General features: G+C 32.2%; 1 protein-coding gene across 1 annotated transcript in view; it reads left to right on the top strand.

The window, feature by feature from the left end:
- LOC107442456 (calcitonin gene-related peptide type 1 receptor) overlaps positions 1 to 22065 on the top strand; it is a 143060-nt gene that overhangs the window by 66119 nt on the left and 54876 nt on the right. The window contains exons 2-3 of the mRNA XM_043039004.2: positions 15315 to 15417; positions 19703 to 19875. Coding sequence (XP_042894938.2) covers positions 15340 to 15417; positions 19703 to 19875 — 251 coding nt within the window. The 5' untranslated portion in view covers positions 15315 to 15339. The remainder of the gene's footprint in view (positions 1 to 15314; positions 15418 to 19702; positions 19876 to 22065) is intronic.

Here is a 22065-nt window from a genome sequence, read left to right on the forward strand (position 1 = left end):
TTTTAATGTCACAAAGAAAATATTACTAGCTATAAGAAATGTCAGAAAACAATTTGTTGATGTTTTGTTGACATTTTTCCGTCACGTGATATACTATATACGTTCTACGCCAAAGCCTAACTAACAATGATGGAACAAAAAATTTTGAAACACGTTATGAGATGATGTGTATTATATTTATGTCATTTCTTTATTTTCTTATTATTTGCGCTCTTGAGCAAGAATAATCTGTAATATGTTATTATACTATACTGTGATATTGTCACTGCGGTTAATAGTAAAAATAATAATAATAAAGAAAAGGGAAAAAAATTTAATCTCAAAAAACTCTTACATATTGTATTTTCCTCAATGTTCAACAAATCATTTATATTAAAATAACAACAATTTCTTATTGATCTCAATTTCTTATTGATCTTCAAATTGATCCCAAATGGCCGCTTTAGGTAAGTCCATAATTCAACTGTTCTAGTCTTAAAAGTAAAGTATCACGAAAACTCTCAAAAAATTGCTTCAACGAACCATAAGACTGGTAACTGGATCCATAAAACTGACCAAACCTCAACAGTAATAAGGAGTAAAATTTAATCACTTTTATTTGCTTTTGAAACAGATGGTTTAAATTGTTTACTTTGACTTATAATTATAAAATACCCATTAATTATTTAGTTACCAAAAAATTAAACAGTTAAGGTTCCTATAAGTCTTCAAAAATAGCTTCTATGTAGAACCATTGCAGTATCTTGAACCATAGAACCGTACAAAACATTCTGAAACCGTAATAAGGAGCTTAATTGAAATACGTTGTCTTATAAATTGAACCATATAGTATTTTATATTTTATTTTATAACTTTCGTTGAACAGCCAACCCAAGTTTCGGGTTTACTACTATTAATGTTCAAATTCGTAGACTTGTAATTTTGAACCCAATCCAGAAGACCAGGGAATTCCTGTTGGGAGAAATTTCCTTCGCGGAGGACTTTTTTGAAGGAACTAACTCGCATTTGCTTTATATGGAGTGAAAAATCACGAAAATCTCAACGGTTAGCCTGACGGCATGAGACTCTAACCCATGATCCGGCTACCACTGAGGATGTTTCTACGTCAACATTGTGGTTGGTGCAGGCCGGAGGCGGAATTCGTATCGAACAGTCGTCGTTGGGATTCGAACCCTGCTCACTTCATCGGAAAGCGAACGCTTTATTTCCTGAGTTGACACTGTTCAACCATATAGTATTGAGTAATTTAGAACGACTAAGTTGCATGATAGTTTTGTAAAACTTTTGCACCGGTTACAAAATTTTTTCTGGTTTTAGTTCAACGCTTTCTAAAAGTGCGGGTAGAGTAGCATTAATAAGTTTTCTAAAAATTTGTTATTTTAATTCAGTTATCATGGATTTAGATTTGTCACTTGAAATATTAACGATTGTATTTTGTCCAGCAATTGAAAAAAGAGTAACATAAGTACTTCAAGAGAGATTTCGAGGAAAGTGATTTAACAAGTATTTCTTTCTATTGTTAATGTTATAAACTTTATTTTAAAAAAAAACTGCTCGAGCAAAATTTAGTTTTGAAGGAAACTGTTTTCGAAACAAGTAGTTAATTAATACAAAACTGCCAAATATATAAAAATCTTAGTTTTTAATTTTTGTCACTTATATTGAGTTTTCTATCGCACGGCTGAGTATGTTAGCTGAGCATGGTTGTGCCTTACTCTTGTGCAATCAATTTTGTGATTGAAAACTTCATTCAATTCAAAAATAAATAATTAAATTAAAGCAGAATAAAGTTTTTAATCAGGTAATGTCATACCACTTCAGTTTCTTAGGATTATTTATTCAATTTTGTGTTTATTTAAGAAATTAAATGGGCGAGGAAAAGTTGAAATCATAAAAACCTCTTAAGAATTAAAAATAATTTTTATTTGCTTTTAAAACCACATCATTTGTTTATGAACATTAATTATGAGTCTGTTAACTAAATATTTATAAGTGTTTCTTTAAACTTTAAGATAAAATAATTTGGAATATTATTAAGAATAATTATTTTAGTAAGAACAAGAATTTTGACGATAATCAAAGAAAAAAAAATCTAGGAACAGCCGAATTCACAAAAGACCTTCTTCTTAAAATCCTTTGTGAATAATTTCCCGAAATAAATTAAAGAATAATAATATTCTCCGCAGAATGAAGAAAATAAAGATCATGAGTAAAATGAAGATCAGCCTTTGCTTCCTTCCTTTAATAGGATTTAAGGTGGACCACCGAAAGACTTGTCTCGAATTAAGAATAGACAAGCAATTAGATCAATAATTAAGGCTGCCTTCTTCCTTACAGCTTGACATTTTCACTTTCAGGTTATAATAAAAATAACCGCTCCAGAGATAGGGTGAAACGTAAGCTTTATAGATCAGCTGCCTCTTCTTGTTGACTTTATTAATGATAAACTCAGTTTCTTAATTCTATTTCGAGTAATAAAAGACGGGATAAAAGTAGACAGTATGCGTAAGATAGGGAAAATATAATCATTGCCTTGAAATATCGATATGAACGATGCATTATTAGTTGTTTTAATGGTGTTTGGAATTTAAATTTTCATTCACTTAGAACAAAATAGTTGAATTATTTTTTAGTTAATGTATATACATTAATCTATACATCTATACATAATAATAAACGCGGCTGTGTGTGNATTTTTAGTTAATGTATATACATTAATTAAAAATATAATAAGGTCGGGATAGCCTAGTTGGTATGACTTTGAACTCTTGTTCGAGAGAATGTGTGTTCGAATTCCGAGTCTGCCCTGTAAAACGAGCAGTGGCGTGTGTGTGGCTGAAGTCGTATTTTTGGCCATAAATGGTGCGACTGAAAAACAAGAAACGCTCCCTCTGCCATAAGAATTCGCTTGATTTCCAAATCAGGCTAGCAGATAGTGTCAAGTAGCATAAGTAACAACAGCAACACAATTATAATACATTAATTAAATGCATATTATAAATATTATACATTAATTAAGTATATTAATTAAATACAATAATGTAATCCATTATATACACTCATTAAAAATATAATATTATTTTGCATATGTATATACGTTAATTAATGTATGTACATATGTAAAAATTATTATTATTTTTTAATTTCTGCTATGTAGTCTAAAGATATTTTGATTTAAATAGTGCTGAACTTTTTATTATACTTACATAATTGTATGGATTAATGAGAGGGAAATACCGTTACAATACGGTAATTTCAGTAGAATATTTTTCTCCGAGCGGTTAAATAGTCAAAGAGTATGTGGAAAATGTTAAAAAAATCACTCGAGATTATGGAATTCGTAAAGTTGACTGCACGGATCTGATTTGAGTTACATTCCTCAAAACTTTTACGAGGGAATAATTTTGTTGAACGAAATAGAATTTTTCTATTTTCTAATAAAAAACAGAATAAAGTCTACGAACCGAATTTTGTTTGGAGATGCGCATATAGATGTCCTTTCCAGATTGTCTCGTGATCGTCCCCCTTTTTCATATCTCTGAAGAAGGTGACATTGGTTTCGAAGATGATGTAAAATTGTGCAAATGAAAATAGATAAGTTACAGAAATCAATAAATAAAATTAAATTCAATAAATATAACTTATTTTTCATTTTTATTTTAAAGTTTTTATATTTTAAAAACTAGTGAGTAGAATAGTTAAAGGAATCGGAAGGAATCAGAAATGATGTTCTTTATTAAAAATGTTCAATCAGTAATTCTAAAGTGTTTATTTAGTCTACTCTGTTAAAAATTTATTGGAAAAAATGATTGGAAAAAAAAACGGTTGTAATTTCTTGAGAAAATTTTTTTATTTTTATTTCTTATTTTACCATACCCAAACAAAACAGTCAAATTACCGTAAATTATGATGATAGTTTGTTAACTGGTTTCAACTGATGCGGTTAAACAACCAGAATTTTATCACACCAACTAGGCCTACTTAATTAAAGTCACTAATTTCCTTGGAACTGCTTACACATTATAGCCGAGAGTCTCATGACTGACAGACTGGGGTTCGAGTCCTAGCGTCGACACCACAAAATATTTTCCATTAACCTCAACACATAAAGTTTCCAGTGTCCCTCACTCTGCAATGCTCAATACCAAACGAAAAGCCCAGATTCAGGTAAATTTCTTTTTTATGGTTTTGAAACCGTGCAGGTTGTAAAAGGTTAAAAAGTCGTATAATTTTGTATTTCATAACCATACTAGTTTTAAATGGTTTTAAAACCTTAAATATAAAAAGGTTCCTTACCGTAAACTTTAGCGTTAATTGGATAGACAGATTGCTGGCGGCTATTTTACCATAATTATAAAATAAAAAGTAATAATCTAGCCACGAGCCGGAATGACTTAGGGGATAGAGAGTTCGCCTACCAATAAGGTGTACCGGGTTCGAAGCCCAGCGATGGCTGGTCGATATGAATTCCACATCCGGTACTGCACCTAACACAGTGCTGATGTAAAATATCGTCCGTGGTAGACGGATCATTAGAAGCCCTTTACCGTTAGACTCACTATGGGAGGATTTCGTGACTTTCCTCTCCATGTAACGCAAATAAATGATGGTTAGTTCCCTCAAAAAAGCTCTCCAGGAAGGTTGATTTTTCCCAATGCTTGATCCAAGGGTATCCTCCTCTTTTGGGTTTGGTTCAAAATTATAAGGCTATGGAATTGAAGATTTATGGTCGAAAACTCAAAATTGGGTAGACTAATCAACGCCGGTAAAATAAAATAGGGAGGTGAAATGACTCTCTACTTTTTTTGTATAATACTGGATCCGAATTCTCTTAAGGAAGGCGGCTCCTTTCACCGTATGTTGTAGGGGTGTTGGGACTCCTGCAATGCTACTACATTTCCTAGACAAACTAGCACCAGTCTTTGTTTGAGTTCTTCGATCTACTTATGCTTGAACTGTATTAAGTGTGGGATTTAGTGACACAAGTATCATAAAAGGATAAACGAACAAGTGTTTTACTATAAATTTAATAGAAACAATAAAATTTCACAATTTAAATTGTTGCATCTTTATACATTGTTTTTTCCTATATTTGAAATTCTAATTCATTTGTGTTCCTTATTCAAGCTTATTTTTCAGGTGAATGGGGAAAAAATTAAAACTTTCTAGCTAACTGAGCAGCGCCAAATAAATATAAGTCAAATAAAAAAAAAATGATAAATAGAAAAAGATAAAAGAGACTTGCATATCGAAATATTAAAAAAAAAACTTCTTGAGACCGCGTTACGCAAGACAGGCTGAAGAATATCTGAATGAAAAATAAACAAGTAACAGATTTATATAAAGGTTTGCCAAACCAGAAAATAATTGAGTTTTGCTTACGAAAGCAGAAAATTGGGTAAAACACAGTCTGTGGATAGGTAGTGACAATTTGTCTGGGCTGTAAGAAAATTTACTTTATAAAAAAAGAAATATCTACTCTAGACATTGCTTGGAGGGCAAGTCTTTCAGAAAGTAGACACGATTACATTTATTTTTCTTCTGAAAAAGCATTTCTTTTTGTTTACACCACTTTGTGGCATTGAGACAAAAAGTATTGTTTAAAAAATAGCAGCGAAGCTGCAAATTAACACATTCTTTTGTGAACGAAAATAGTTAAATAGTTTATGCATCTGGAACATATTAAATGGTAAGGCTTACCAATATATGATGAGATAAAATTTTATTTTATTTCGCAGTGTTCCCAACTATGAATTCTATCAATGTTTTAGTGACATTATATTTTAGTATATTTGAATAGAATTGACCATGGAAAACCATTGGTACATAGCTTCCAACATAAAAATTTCTGTAGATTTTTCAAAATAAGATAAATTTTAGGCTAATTATTAGGTATCTAAAATATTTTGGACATAAAGTATTTTTAAAACCGATAAAAATACTGAAATAATAATATTAAAATAATAAATGGAATAATTACACTTATAACTATAAAATCGAAATCATTGCAATATTTTCAAATTAAGCATCTAATCGACTTGATGCAAACAATTGAACATCTAATAGAGTTGAATCTGAAATGTTTACATATGTTAATTATATTATTTTTCAATTAACAATTGTGAATAGTAATAAGTTATGAATTTATTTTCTGATAGTTTAAAATATTGTTTTATAACCGTCGTTAAACAGCTGACCCAATTCTTTATTTATGACTGCTTATGTTCAACTTAGTAGCGTTGAAATTTTTAACCCAATCCAGAAGACAAGGGAACTCCTGGGTCAAGTATTGAGAGAAATAACTCCCATTTGCGTTGCAGGGCGAGGAAAACCGCGAAATCACGGAAAGCCTGACAGCAGGGGGACTGTAACCCATGACCCGTCTACCACTGAGGGTATTTTTAGTCAGCACTGTGATCGGGGTGAGCCGACCACAGTGCTGACTCGAATTCGCACTCGGAATTTACATAGATGGCGAGCACACTAACCCCTGAGCCACTACGGCTCTTAATATATGGTTTAATTATTTCAAAAATAGAGAGTTCTGAATAAAAAAATTCTGATATTTATATAACACAAACTCAAAATTATTTACTATCAATACGGTATTTTCAATTGTTTAGTTTACCAAACTGATCAAAGCACCTATTTTGAAAAGGATTTTTCTTTTCGAAAACTTAAGAAAAGTTTCTAAAATGCCAAAAGTCAGGAGAATTCGATAGAGCTGGTAAAGTCAGAGGAAACATGCAAAATCCTGTATAGAATTTCCATTCTAATATTTTGATAAATTGACCAGCATCAGTCTGTCCATCCAATCAATCGAAAATTTACGGTGAAGAACATTCTTTTACCTTTGCGGTTTTGAAACCGTTTACAACTAGTATTGTTTTAAAACAATGAATACAAAAAAATTGTTTTTTTTTTAAAAAATTATTTACTACTAGCATAATTTCAAGATCCTAAAAAGGAAATTTAACTAGACATTTGAGCTAGTCCTTGTGTTAGGCATTGAAGAGTGCAGGACTCAAAGAGAAGTACAGGACACTGGAAACTGTTCATGCGATGAAGGGAAGGGTGAAAATATTGCGGTGTCAAAGCTGGGACTCGAACCCCCGTTCCGTCAGTCATAAGATAATTTACCACAGTATATAGTTTCAACACACTTTTTTTCATTATTAAAATTTATCTAAGAAAATATAATAAAACTGTATTTTATTATTACCTATACCAAAAGTATTACCAAAGCGTTTTGTTTACCAAACTTTTCATAAATTTGAATAAAGAGAAAACTAAAAAGTTACTCTTGCAACGTAAAAATTTTCTTTCACAATTTTCAACTGAATTAAGCACAGCCTGATGATGCTACTGCACATGGAAGCGTACTACATCAATTTCGCCAGTCCATAATATCTCGGAGAGAATATTTGACTTATAAATAAGAAAGTTATTCAAGATGTGTCCATACTCTCTTCATATCAGTTAAAGTCGACCGTAAATTCAAATTTAAGTAGGATTAAGTTGCAAGATAATATGGTTTGCACGTATAAAATACTTTTCAAGCATTTGTATAGTATGGACTGTTCATGACAAAGTATCATAATGTTTGCGCAAAATTAAAACCTGAGGCATTACTGTAAATCTAGTTTTATAGCTCCATCACTAGTAGAGGCTTATAACCCATCCTGCTTTATCTAGGGAAGTAAAGGTGGCCAGTGCGTAATGATAACCACATTGTCTACTTAGACAACCACTTAGACATTTCCGATTTAGACGACAACTGGTTTTTTGTGGAAATGTTATTCACAAAAACATCAAAGTTTCTTTCTTTTTACCGATTGAATATTGTTCGAAAATTTCTCAACAAAATGAGTTTTATGAAACCGAATATTTTGTTTAAGACTACTGTAGATCAGTTAACCTTTGACGCTGATGGGACAACGGTTTCCTTTTTAGATATTTTTCTGACGCTGCATTTACAAGCAAAAATATATTTTCGATTTTTTTTAGATAAAAAAACAGCCTAATAGTTATGTAAATAATCTGTTATGTTATTGGAATTATATATGAATTAAAATATAAAATCAAAAAAAGTAGCTTGAAAAGTTGTTTTTTATTCATATTTAAAGATATATAGATAATTGATTTTGGAAAAATTAAATAAATTCCAATGATGAATAACTGTTTCCCTTAGATCTAAATTACTCTAAATAAGTGCAAATTTGTAAAATCGTTTTTTGGAAGTTAAATGTGTTTGAACGACTTTATCTTTAACGCAAAAAAAGTGACCGGCATATGCTATATTTCATAACTAACTTATTAAAATGCTAAGTATAATGTTTTACTTATTTTGACCAAAATTAATAGAAACAGTATGAAAAATGTGTTTAGAAAAACACTCTGTCAAAACGTTAAGAAAAATGTCTTCTTTATTTTAACATTTCCACGGTTCATAGTACATAAAAAAGTATTCTGATGATTTTGCAATGAGTAAACTTTCTTTGAATAAGGAAACTGAATGTGGAATAAGATATTATTGAATTTAGAATACGATATTATTGAACATATAAGGAAACAAAGGGACTCCTCCAGACTTAGCTCATAGAACATAAGACCCTTAAGGACAAACATACCCTTAATCTATCTGATTTTTCATGTTTGTTTGATGCACTTTAGAAAAGAAGTAGTTTTGCAAACAGTATTTCATTTGATGTCTTCATATGTTGCTATATTTACATTTTTACCAGAACAAATTCAAAAAATATTGTCAAAATATGTACGAAGAACTAAAGTAAAGCATTTGGAAAAACTTTAAATATTTGTCTTACTGTTAAGACTTCAAAAACTTCTTCAAATATACCTGTTTTAAAGTGCTGAAAGCGTTTTTACAATATTTGATCGCATAGTTTAGGGGATTCACTTTTATTGGATAAATTGCTAAGATATTTTGAAGAACTCAGATCGAAGTATTCAGAGATTGTATTATTTATCTTAATATAGAATTAATATGGAATTTGTATGGGCCATTAATTTGAAGGGAAAAAAACAGTTATGGACATGTACACTGTTAGAATTTTCATTCTAAAATTACGACAAAATAACCGGCAACAGTCTTTCCATCCGATGAACGGCAAAGAACATTTTTTAACTTTACGGTTTTGAAACCGTTTACAACAAATATGGTTATAAAATTGTTTGGTTATAAAACCATAACTACAAAACTACACCGTTTTTTTAACCATTTATTACTAGCATGGTTTCAAAACTGTAAAAAAAATTACCAGGACGTAAGAGCTAGACTTTTTGTTAGTTAATGGGCGTTAGACACAAGTGCCCGATTAGTGCAGGACACACAAATCGGGGAGTGCAGGAGACAAGAAACTCTCCATGTGTTGAAGGGAAGGAAGGAAATATTGTGGTGTCAACACTGAGACTTAAACACTTTTCTGCAGGGTCTTGAGACGGACACATTAGTCCTCTCGGCAATAATACGTGCGCAGTTGCAGGGAACTAAGTAGATTTATCAGATGGGCTTAGTTGTGCAATAAAGTTCTGGTTGTGTAGCCGTATTAGGTGAAAGTATTTAATCAACGGCTTTTCTCACAGTTAACAGTTTGATTACCTTATTTATTGTTATTTGACTGTTTTGTTACAAGTAAAATAACAATGAAATAAAATGTTAGGCAACCATTTTTTTCCGAGAAATTTCCAACAGTGTATAACTATCCGGATTTGCCTACCATTCAAGTTGATGCAAATGTATATTTCAACATTAAGTTTATATAATAAGTTTGACTTGAAAGGATTTTCGAAATGATTGTTAATGGCACTCATTGTTTCTGGGATAATCAGGTTTCCACAAAATTAATCAGTTAAGTTTTGACCATATTCTTTTCTTTCTGACGTCCAAAAGAAAAAAAATGGGTAATTCTTAATGGGTTTGTTAATGTAAATGGTAAGCAGTTTGTGTCCGTGCAAAATTGATCCCTGAAGCCCGGCTTAATGTTAATGCTATTGTCCCGCAAGGATTGGTAAATGATCTGATATATCCTATATTTTGAGTCATATCATCAAGGTGGATGTTTCGGCAATAAACAGTTATGTTTCTTTTCGAGTCGAATATTTGTAACGGCGTTTTATCTTCGCTTATATATATTTCTTTTTGTCTTGGCCTAGATGGAGCATGGAGTATATTATTCACTTGGAATATGTATTTGTGTTTAGACATTCTTTACTTGCTATCATTGAAGTGTGCAAATCAGCTATTTTACAGATTGTCCACCTAATATACAGAATGACCAGAATATACATATAGTGTCAATTTTTTTTTATAGTTCTCAAATTACATTCACTGTAAAAAATTACGGAACTAACAATAAGTACCGGCACTTTTTGTGCATCATCCGTAAAATCCATTTTAACCGTGAAATAGTATCCCGCAATTTTTACAGTAATATTTATTTAATTAAAGTGATTCGGTGTTTTTTTAAGTAATTATTACTGTTAAATCTACGGTCTATCAGATTTTTTGGTCCATAAAACTTTACGATAAGAATGGATTTTAAGATGAGTACCGGTAGTTTTTACCGTAATCTTTAACAGTGTAGGTAATATCGGCAAGCTACCGAGAAAATCTTCAAATTACCTCTTAGGCATTCGTAAAGTGGAATTAGCTTCAACAATCGCAACGTTTCCATATACTTAAACTAACGTAATGCTACTTATTCATTTTTCGCAAGTCTAGTTATTACAATCAACAGATTATTTGATAATCAGCCATCACTTTAATACAAAGAATCAAACTGTTAAGATGGTTATTACAATTAACCACTTCCCTGATTATCCCGAGTTAACTCGTTCATACTGCAAATATTNTTCTGCTCCATGATAAAGTGCGTCCACACGTCTCCAGACTCACACACATGGAACTGGCCAAGTTCAAGTGGGAGACGTTGGACCATCCGCCCTACAATCCGGACTAGTCGCCCTGCGATTTCCATGTGTTTGCACCACCTGAAAGAGAAGCTCTTCAACTCGGACGACATACTCAAGGACGCTGTGAAGGACTGGGTCTCGTCAAGACCACAGGAATTCTGGGAGCAAGGAATCCTGCGTCTTGTTCATCAGTGGGATCGCTGTGCACAGGCCTATGGTGTATACTTTGAATAAAGTCTACATTTGTAAGCACCGTGTCGTTTCGTACCTTTTCATTTGATCCCCCCTTGTATATTTCAACATTAAGTTTATATAATAAGTTTGACTTGAAAGGAATTTCGAAATGATTGTTAATGGCACTCATTGTTTCTGGGATAATCTGGTTTCCACAAAATTAATCAGTTAAGTTTTGACCATACTTTTTTCCTCGGTTTTAAGATATCCGATGGAAGGATCTGCTTTTCTTTCTGACGTCCAAAAGAAAAAAAATGGGTAATTCTTAATGGGTTTGTTAATGTAAATGGTAAACAGTTTGTGTCCGTGCAAAATTGATCCCTGAAGCCCGGCTTAATGCTAATGCTATTGTCCCGCAGGGATTGATAAATGGTCTGATATATCCTATACTTTGAGACACATCATCAAAGTGGATGTTTCGGCAATAAACAGTTATGTTTCTTTTCGAGCTCAATATTTGTAACGGCGTTTTCCCTTCGCTTTATATTTATTTCTTTTTGTCTTGGCCTAGATGGAACAAGGAGTATATTATTCACTGGGAATATGTATTTGTGTATAAACTTTCTTTATTTGCAATCATTGAAGTGTGAAAATAAGCTATTCTACAGATTGTCGACCTAATATCCAGAGGAGATACATATAGTGTCAAAATGTTTTTATACATATAGTGTACATATAGTGATAAATATATACATATAGTGTCAGATACATACATATAGTGTCAAATACATATAGAGATACATATAGTGTCAAATGTCTCTAATTACATACACTGTAAAAAATTACGGTACCAAACACCGGCACTTTTGGTGCATCACCCGTAATATCCATTTTTACCGTAAAATAGTATCCCGCAATTTTTACAGTAATATTTTTTTAATTAAAGTGATTCGGGTTCTTTTTTCGGTAATTATTACTATAAAATCTACCGTCTATCAGATATTTTGGTCCATAAAGCTTAAAGATACGAATGGATTTTAAGGTGAGTACCGGTAATTTTTAGTGTAATCTTTAACAGTGTAGGTAATATCGGTAAACTACCGAGAAAATCTTCAAATTACCTCTTAGGCATTCGTAAAGTGGAATTAGCTTCAACAATCGCAACGTTTCCATATACTTAAACTAACGTAATGCTACTTATTCATTTTTCGCAAGTCTAGTTATTACAATCAACAGATTATTTGATAATCAGCCATCACTTTAATACAAAGAATCAAACTGTTAAGATGGTTATTACAATTAACCACTTCCCTGATTATCCCGAGTTAACTCGTTCATACTGCAAATATTTATCATCCCGAGAAAACTCGGGTTTTGCAGAATTTGTAAGTACATTTTGTTTTATCACGTTTTTACTCGGTCGTTATCTGCTGTGATGGGAAGTTTTATTTGGGAGTTTTGGTGGTGAACCGTGGGACCGCACACGTTGTTTGTGCGATTGTATTTACTATGGTTGCTGAATTTAAATAGCAATAAGAGTAAAAAAATGGCGTATACCTTCACTGACGATTGGAAAGTATTACTTTGTGTTGTTCCTTGTTTTAAGAACTATCATACAAAGACTAATATTTAACTTTTTTCATTTCCCCGAAATAACTCGGTATAGTAAACTGATTTTAAATTAAAGGTTTCTTACACATACAAAAATTCAAATTTTAACTTAAAACTTGTGCATTATGTTTTGTTTCAGTTCCTTGTATTTATTAATGAAATTAAGCAATATGTTGATTTTTTCCTTCAAAATAATTTGTAAAGGAAGTGGTTAAGAGAATCAATATAATGTCCTTTATTTAATTTTAAATATCTAAAGAATAAAGTCAATAAGTATAATCAAACCACTAAAAAATTAGTTTGTAGAATGAAAGAAACCAACTTTATCTACATGGAAATCATTAATAGACACATTTCACAAGAAAACGCTTGATTCAACAATTTAACTGATTACCCTAGTTAATCTGATGATTAGTTAGATAATGTGCAGATCAACTTCTTAAGGTATCTTTTTTTATGCAAATTTGCTTTTTTTTCTTCCCATTTATGGCAACAACTACATTGACTTTGTTTCATTGCACTGTGAAAAATAGATGCTCAAATTTCACGGAACTTTCTTCGTTTCTCACTTAAACGTTTCTTGGTATATACTCCGAGCAAAAATTGCGTCAAAGTGACGAAATCATATTATTTTATTTTCTTTTATAAACGTGGTTGAACAGCCGACCCAATTTTGAGCTTATGACTGCTAATGTTCAACCTTGTAATTTTGAACCCAATTCAGAAGACAAGAGAACTCCTGGTTCAATCAGAACGGATCAATTTAGTTGTACAACGTAACTAACACAAACTGCGTAGCGGATGAAAAATAAGAAAGTTGTCCCTATGTTTAGGCTACTAAGCTGCGCAGTGGTGGTAAATACGAAATAGGTCATTGCGTTTGGAAATGTCTTGTTTATGGTTTATGTTATGTCTTGCTCTAACCCGTGCTGAGGGCTGCTTTGTTCTAGAGATTTGAACCTAAACAACACAAAAAGGGCAGACAGAACAGAGAGATAAATTACACCCATTCCCAAAGTGGGATTCGAACCTGTGATAGTCCTAGTTCAACTCCATAAACTTGACCACTCTACTGGTCGGCTTGTTCTTTCACTTTATTTTCGATCACCTAGTTCCCACAGTGCACTATGATAAAAGAGGTTTCGATTTGAGGAAACATTTTCGTCATATAGTTGAGATTTCGTGTTTCGTCACAAATGTGATTGTGTGATGAAATGGTTCTCAAAATTAACGAAATATAGCTCAAGGATTGCTGAATCGTCAAAATTTAGAGTTTTATTTCTGAGAGTTCGCACCTTACACGAAGTACTTGGAACAAATATAATAAGAAGTCAAATCTTCAAATTGTTCAGGAGAACATTTCGTGGAAGTAAGTACCATGCATTTTAAAATAGGCGAAAAGATAATTCTGTAAATTGTAAGTATAAATTAACTTTTAAAGTACCTATCCTGAAACAACGCTAATCATTAAGTTAAATACAGATTAAGAATTTCAGTTTGAAAAAAAAATGTGACCTATCACTATATTGCCCTAAACGTTTTGTACGTAAGGGAAGGAAATGTAACTAAAGAGTATTTATTGTACTTACATAAACATTTTTTGATGCTCGTAGCACATCGATTGCATGCTCGTAGTACATCAAAAATCAATTTCCTCAGATATTTCTTGGGGAAGCTTTTTTTTTTAAATAGCAGGAAAAAAATAAAAATGTTAGAAAATCTTTCCTTCTTTTTAAAAAACACAAATACACTATATTTTATGTCGTGAATTTTGTCATCTGACTGCCTGAAACTGCAAGATAGGTATTATTTTTGAAGATTTATTGTAAAAATGTGATACATAAATCATATCTGGAACTGAATGTTTAAACACTTGCAACGGAAGTTTAATAATAAATATCATTTTTTAAAAACTGATTTACAGCTATTTCAGATTTAATATTTTGTTTATGTTCTTTTAGATTTTTCTATCACCCAATCATATGAAAAATTGTTTTTAATGATGATGTTCAGAGTTCGTAAAATAAAATGTTGCTCTTGGGGTGAAATATCTGAGATACTTTTAGGATTCTTAATAAATTTATACTATTCAGCATAACTATTATAGTTAACTTAACTGGATAGTATATTTAGACATTACCGATTCCATAAGTTTTGTTTAAGTCAGTTGTAGGCCTGGTAGACAGGGAACTGGTCTCTTGTTTGTGAGAACAGGAGTTCGAATCCAGCAGGCCGAAAAATCCCCGTGTAGTTAATGGTAACTGGTGTACTTTAGATCTGCCGGGTCACAAAGTCCTCCATGTTCCCATAACAAATCAATACCTCTGGGGGTACTGAATTGGGGATTCTCTGATTCTGATCAAAATTACGATCTGTGGACGAATAAATGGCTGTAGGAATGTGTCAGCCCTATAAACGGGTGTGACGTATTGGTGTGGTAGAAGTTGAATTCTTGGCCATAGATGGAGGCACTGGAAAATAAGAAAACAAGAACAATCGCAGCCCCTCTGCCTTACTGACCGATAGCAGTTGTAATAAAAAAAAGACATTCTTACAATAAGCAGTTACTATGTATTCATTGTTTTTTTTTCTTTTAGAGTTTTGCAAGATATCGTAATCAGAATGAATCCTGAACTGAGTTTTTATAATTGTAGTCGGAGTACAAAACTGTTGCTGTTTCTTCTCCTTTCAGGAATTGAAGTGAGTATTACTTCAAAAATTCCGTTTGCTTTAATGAAATGTTTGTTTTCAAGTCCAAAAATAATCATGTTATGTACGAAAACTCATTAAATCACATTTACGACGTTGATTAAATAAATAATAAATTACGATTTTAGTTCTGTTGATAAATTACGAACTTTTCCAAGAAGCGGAAAATAAATACTGACCTTTTATTTTGTGTTAGTTTCTGGCGTCAAACTTATTGTAGTGTTCATCGAATTTCTTTTATTATGTGTAAAAAAAAATTTAAAGTCAAATATAAAATAAATATAATTTATTTTAAAATAGAATTTTTGTTGATTGAAAAGCTATTTATTGTTGATTGAATTACTGTTAATTGAAAAGCTAGTTATGAAATAAATAGAAAGACCATTAAAGTTCTCGTTGAAATCTGATTAACTTTGTACAACAAATGAATAAAGCTAAACAATGGTAAAAGAGTACTCATAAAGCCCCATAAATACACTATAATTTCAGTTTTGTTGTGTAGAAGTTTCTACATTGTTGAAGCCCTACATGAAAAAGACGCAGTTTCACAATTTTTCCTTTCTCCCTACTTTTGTTTAATTTCATTTTTCAAGCTTTTACCCGCCCCCCCCTCCCATTTTACGGTTCCGTTTCTCATTGTAATAACACTTTTGCAGTTTTTTTTCTCCATTTCTGAGTTTTTACTCTTTTATTCGGTGTTTCGATTGTGAAGAATGTTCTTAGTTAAGAAAAAAAAGATACTAAAGAAAGCCTGTTTTTGCGGTATTTTATGAACTATTTTTAAACTTTTCAGATTTATTAATATTAAAAAGCTGATTTCGAAACTTCTCAAAGAAAACCGCTATAAAATGCATCAGTTAAAGTTTTATATCAATGTAGGAAAAACATATTTGAGTGTCTTTAAAATATTACTTTAAAGAGTGTTATCTAAAGCACTAAATGGTCCTAGTAGGAGCCTCCATAAAATATTGCATTTGTTAATCATTCTTTCTCCCGTTTATGTAATGAAATGGAAAAGTATTAAATAAAAGTATCGATCGACGTTAAAAATGTAGTTAACATATTTAACGAGTCATAAAATTTGTCTTTTTAACATCGTTACTCGTTTCTAAAGATAAAAAATAAGAATCCCAAATCTATAGAATAATATGAGATTTGTAATTAAGCCGATCATGTGTCATAGATCTCGCACATGTAAACGCCACTTTTTTCGTTTAATTATCTTTTTTTTGTAAAACATTTTACAAGCACGCGTTAATGAAACAAAATTTTTAAACAGCTAGCTGAAGAGGGAAAAAAAAAAGATTGTGTGACGGTTTAATTACTACCTTATCCATTTTTATTATTAACATCGTGTAAAAATCGAGATAAAAAAGGAATAAAAAAAATTATTTCATTTTATTATCAGTGATTACCAGTTTCTAAATGTAATGAAGTGTTCACTTCTTTAAGCTTTTTTATTTTGAATCAAATTTAGAAAATGAAACAACTATGGGTTGAAGTTTCGATAAAATATATTTTAGTTGAAGACACGAAAAATAATGCGATCTTATGTTAATTGAGAGGAGCAGAATGAGTTTTAAAGTTAACGAATTTTTAACAGTATTCGTTATATGCAGCACATATGAATTTTTAAGTTCCAACCGAATTTCCCAGGAGATTAATTATTTTTACTAAACTAAGCGCGACAGTCCATTTAGGGTCAAAATCTACTGTGCCCATCCCAGTTTTCTTGACCTTGAGTTCTGGGATGCAAGAGTAGACATTCCAATTGTGTGGTTAGAGCCGTGATGGCTCAGGGGATAAAACTTTCGACTTCCAATGAGGTGAAAAGGATCGAATCCCGGCAATTGATTCGGATACCACACCCGGCTTGCACCGACCACAGTGCTGACGTAAAATATCCTCAGTGGTAGACGGGTCATTGGTTAAAGTCCCTTTGCAATCAAGCTAACCGTGGGAGGTTCTAGTGGTTTTTCCTCTCCTTGTAACGCAAACGCGGGTTAGTTCCCTCAAAAAGTCATCCACGAAGGCAGATTTCTCCCAATACTAGATCCAGGAGTTCCCTTGTCTTCTGGATGGGTTTCAAAATTACAAGGCTACGGAATTGAATATTAGTAGTCGTTACCCAAAAAATTGAGTCTTCTGTTCAACAAGGGTTACAAAATAAAATTTCTCCGGAAACCAATTTTTTTTTTACGAAACAAAGCGCGACAGCCCATTTAGGGCCAAAGCCAATTGTGCTTATCATAGCTTTCATGTCCTGGGGTGCAGGAGCAGATATTCCGATTGGGTGGTCAGTCGGACGTGGAACCACCTGTGTTTAGTTCCCAAACCTTTTTATCAACCCACTGGAGGGATGAATTGATTGGTTGTTCGGTTTAAGGATAGAGCTCCGAGTGCACGGAGCGATACCACTCAGGCACAGGTCCTCACCAATTTTTTAACAAACGTTAAAAAATGTACACCCATTAGCTAACATTTGAGCTAGAAATACGAACTGTGTAACGAAATGTTAACCCGAGGTATTAACTGGAAGATTGTTCGCCCATTCTCTAAAAAAGTTTATGGCCAAAAAAAAAGTTAACTTTTGAGCTTGGAAACCAGTACTTGAATTTTGCATTAAAATGTTAACCATTTGATGATAATCGTTTGTCCACACACTACAGAATGTCATGGCCAAAAACTATTAAACTAACTTTTCAGCTCTTCACGGACTCTATACGAAGAATATACATAGGGGAAGGAGACTAGATATCGTAGACATATTGTAAACTAATCCCACAAGGTATTAGAGGCACATAAGCTGAAGTTCGTGGAACGGGTTTCCACACTCCTCCCTTCCCAGCCTCTACTGGGGTTGGTACTAGAGAAGAACATTTCCTTCTTTTTATTTATTATTTTTCTGCTCTACATTTTTACACAATTGATAAACGGTGCTGTACTGGTAATAAAGAGGTTCTTTTGAAGAGCCATTTATATCATCCGTGGTGATTAAATCTGCTGACGCATTTTGACATAGAAAGAAAGAATGAAATGGCTGTTGGCGGGAAGCTGCGTACCTAGCAGTGAATGTAGAGTAGTTCAACAACTCGTTCACAGGTGTCGTACTGTAAGATTGACTGTCATTTTGCTTGGTAAGCACTGCTTTGTGTGCTGCATCTTAGTTCAAACGAAGCTCTGCAAAATCTGAGCATGTTTGTTTGCATAGTTTGACCATGTAAGTTGTTTTTCTGGTATAGTGTACCAAACCCAGCAGTTTCCGGCGTTTGTTACGGATTCTAAGAGCTGAACTTCTTCCTCTTCCTATATTCTTTGGCCTATATCATTTTCCTTCTATAATCAACTATACTTATATCTGCATGGATTAGATTAAAATTCGGATTTTTTTTTTCATGATTGCTTTCTATAAAATGACGTGTAACATTCTTAATGGCGCAAATGAAATTGACTTGAAAGAAAAGTATTTCAGGGAAAAGCAAATTTTAAAAGTTCCACACATTAATGGAACGAAAATTCTAGGTAATTTATGTACAATTTTGAACTGTGTCCGTGAAACACTAACATCAAATTGTTATCATCTAGGAGTCAGCGAATAATTAAACAAAAATATTCCCTGACATAAAAATTATTGATCAAATTTCCGGGAACTAAGGCAAAAAATTTGCTACGATGACTCTATGGCAAAAGCACTGAGGTTCACACATTGTAGGGGTAACAACGGTGTTTAGAAAATGTACATGCGCAAAAAAACAAAAAATAAATATATAAATGGACCAACCTAAATAACTTTTGCAATAATGCTCGGTTCTTCGCATTCCAGGAGTCAATCTTAATGGTTCGAGGGGGAGACCTCAAATATGCTTATTATCGCAGACGATATTTGTAGTTGCGAAATAAGTCATAAAACGTTATTTCTCTGTATAAACACACCTTTTTTTTCAACGGATTCGGATTTCTGACTCTCAAAATGTAGGGGGTAGCCGCAGTCTGGGAAATATGTTATTAATAGTTTGGACATTAAAGTGGTTCAAGATGTGAACATTTAATCGATACTCCGAACACTGATGTTTCTCCTAATCTATCCTCGGCAGATATTAAAATTTCGAATAAATATAATAATATCAACGAATACATTAATATCAAATTGTACGAGGCAAATATTTTGGACATTGACCGGTGAAAGTCGACACTCTCTTGATTTCGACCATTTGCGATAACATATCTTTTATTTATAACCAGTCATAAAAATGAATAATGATTTTTGTTAACTTAGATTCTGATGTGTGAAGGTGAAAGTAATATTAGTCTGACTATAGAAGAGGAAAATCAGAATGTTGCTTGTCGAACAGAACGTCGTTCATACCTTCCCTACGACCAATACAAAATAGATACATGTGCGAGGTGCTACCATTACATGCCGCACAATTCATTCAAAAATAAATTTAGGTAAGTATTTTTAATCATCCCTCGCATTCTAGTGTAACGATTTAAATTCAATTTTTGTTTACTTGGTAAGGTTTATAACGTGAACCAGTGGTCAATGTACTTGAGAATGTCAGAAGTATGTTTATCTGACACATTTTTTTCCTTTCATTACTTGTGAGAGATGGGATAATACATCAGTTCTTAAATAAAAGATTTATTTTTCCAATAATCACCCGGATATTGACATTCGGGAATCAGAAGTGCAGATTTGTTGACCACTCTTTCAAGGACACCATAGTAGGTGAGCCAACGTTACTGCCACAGTAAGAACGCGACATATAGTGCAGAGAAGAGAAGGAAAGAACATCCTTGCCTTGTCCGGAATTCTAACCTTTTTAACATGAGGTCACCATACAAGCTGTTCGTCTCTTAGTTAAAGGAGCTGGAGTGTTTTCAAAACATCTTTATCTTGTCTCTAATATTTATGATTGTATTCTAAAAATAGACCCATTTTTGGAAACCGAATTGTTTGATAACTTATTTGCGGTCATGCTTTTTGTAATCCTTTAATGTAATTTTAGTTCATTTCATGAACAAGAGATTTGTTAAACAGTTTAGTGCCCTTTTCATTTGAGAACCTCAGACATGTGTAAACAAAACATATTATACAACTTCTGTTATTACTTTGAATTGGGATATCATATCCATGTACTCTATCTAAGCTCTTAAATACGTGTTTTCAGAACTTCTTTTTATTTTGATTCGGCATCTTCAACTGTGTTCTAAAAGTAGTCACATTTTTGCGAAAAAAACTTATATATTTCTATAGTGTATTTTTGCTCATGTTTCTAATGATTCTAATGATTTCTGGGTCATGTTTTTAATGATTTCTTGTAATGATTTAGTTAACCACTTGACAGTCTTCTAATATATACACTTTTTGTATTGTAATCATTTATTCAAGGGCTATTCAAATTGAATTCTGTCACATTTAACTCTTGCTGTATTTTTCAAACAAATTTATACTAGTACAATGAGCATAAAAAAGGACTGTTTTGAATAACTTTTGATCTAATGATTGGATCATCACGTTCTAGGACACAATCATAATGGTTCGAGGGAGTCACCTCATACATGTCAATGAATTAGTACAGACGTTATTTTAAGTTACGAAATCAGACACAAAATCGTACTTTTTCAGCATAAGCACGCCATGTTTTTCAACGGATTTCTGACCTCCAAAATATGGCCGGAAATAGGGTCCCATTAGTTTGGTCTGGCGAACGCTTCAAAGTTTAGACCCTTTAATATTACTTTTATTTTTTGGGTATTTCGCTATATATCGAGAACTTTTGAAGGAAATTGAAAACTTTTCCACACAATTATAAAATTTGTTTTTCCAAAGATATTCCGATGTAAAAAATAAATTACTCTTAGTAAATATTTATTATTTTTTATCATTTTAGTAAAGAATGGTCAAAAAAATTTGAATTGTTTGGAATAAAATTTTGGCAACATTTTAAAGAATAATTTTATATAGTAAAATACGTAATTTGGACAAAATCGGTCGAATAGTTCCTGAGAAATCGAATTTTAAGTATCTGACTTTTTTGAAATTCGATTTCTTAGGAACTATACGACTGATTTTGCTCAAATTTTGTATATTGCTACATAAAATTATATTCTTTGAAGGAAAATTTAAACGGAAAATTGTATACCTTACATTTCAATTTTTTTCCGATCATTCTTAAATTAAATAATAAAAAATTATAAATATTTTCTGAAGGTTTCTTTTAACATGGAAATATCTTTGGATAAACGAATTTTAAAATCATGTGTAAAAAAATTGCTAATTCGCATAAAAAGTTCTCGAGATATAGCGAAATTTCCCAAAAAGTGAAATTAGCATTATGGAGTCCAAACTTTGGAGCGCTCTCCTGGCCAAACAATTGGGACCACATCTCCCAGTTTGGGGCTACCTCTATATTTTCCGAATTATATTATCCGAATCCTATAAGAAAAGGGTATGTTTATTCCGAGAAAGTACATTTTAGTGTCTCATTTGGTAACTTATTATATTGTCTGCACTTTCTTTAAACATATTTCAAGTCGCCACCCTCAAACCAATAAGATTGATTCCCAGAATTTTTTAGGCGCAAGGTTCAGAACTATGTCAGGGATAAATATTTAGAAAATTTAGTCAGTGGTCCG

Source organism: Parasteatoda tepidariorum, chromosome 8, assembly GCF_043381705.1.
Source record: "Parasteatoda tepidariorum isolate YZ-2023 chromosome 8, CAS_Ptep_4.0, whole genome shotgun sequence".
Taxonomy (NCBI): domain Eukaryota; kingdom Metazoa; phylum Arthropoda; class Arachnida; order Araneae; family Theridiidae; genus Parasteatoda; species Parasteatoda tepidariorum.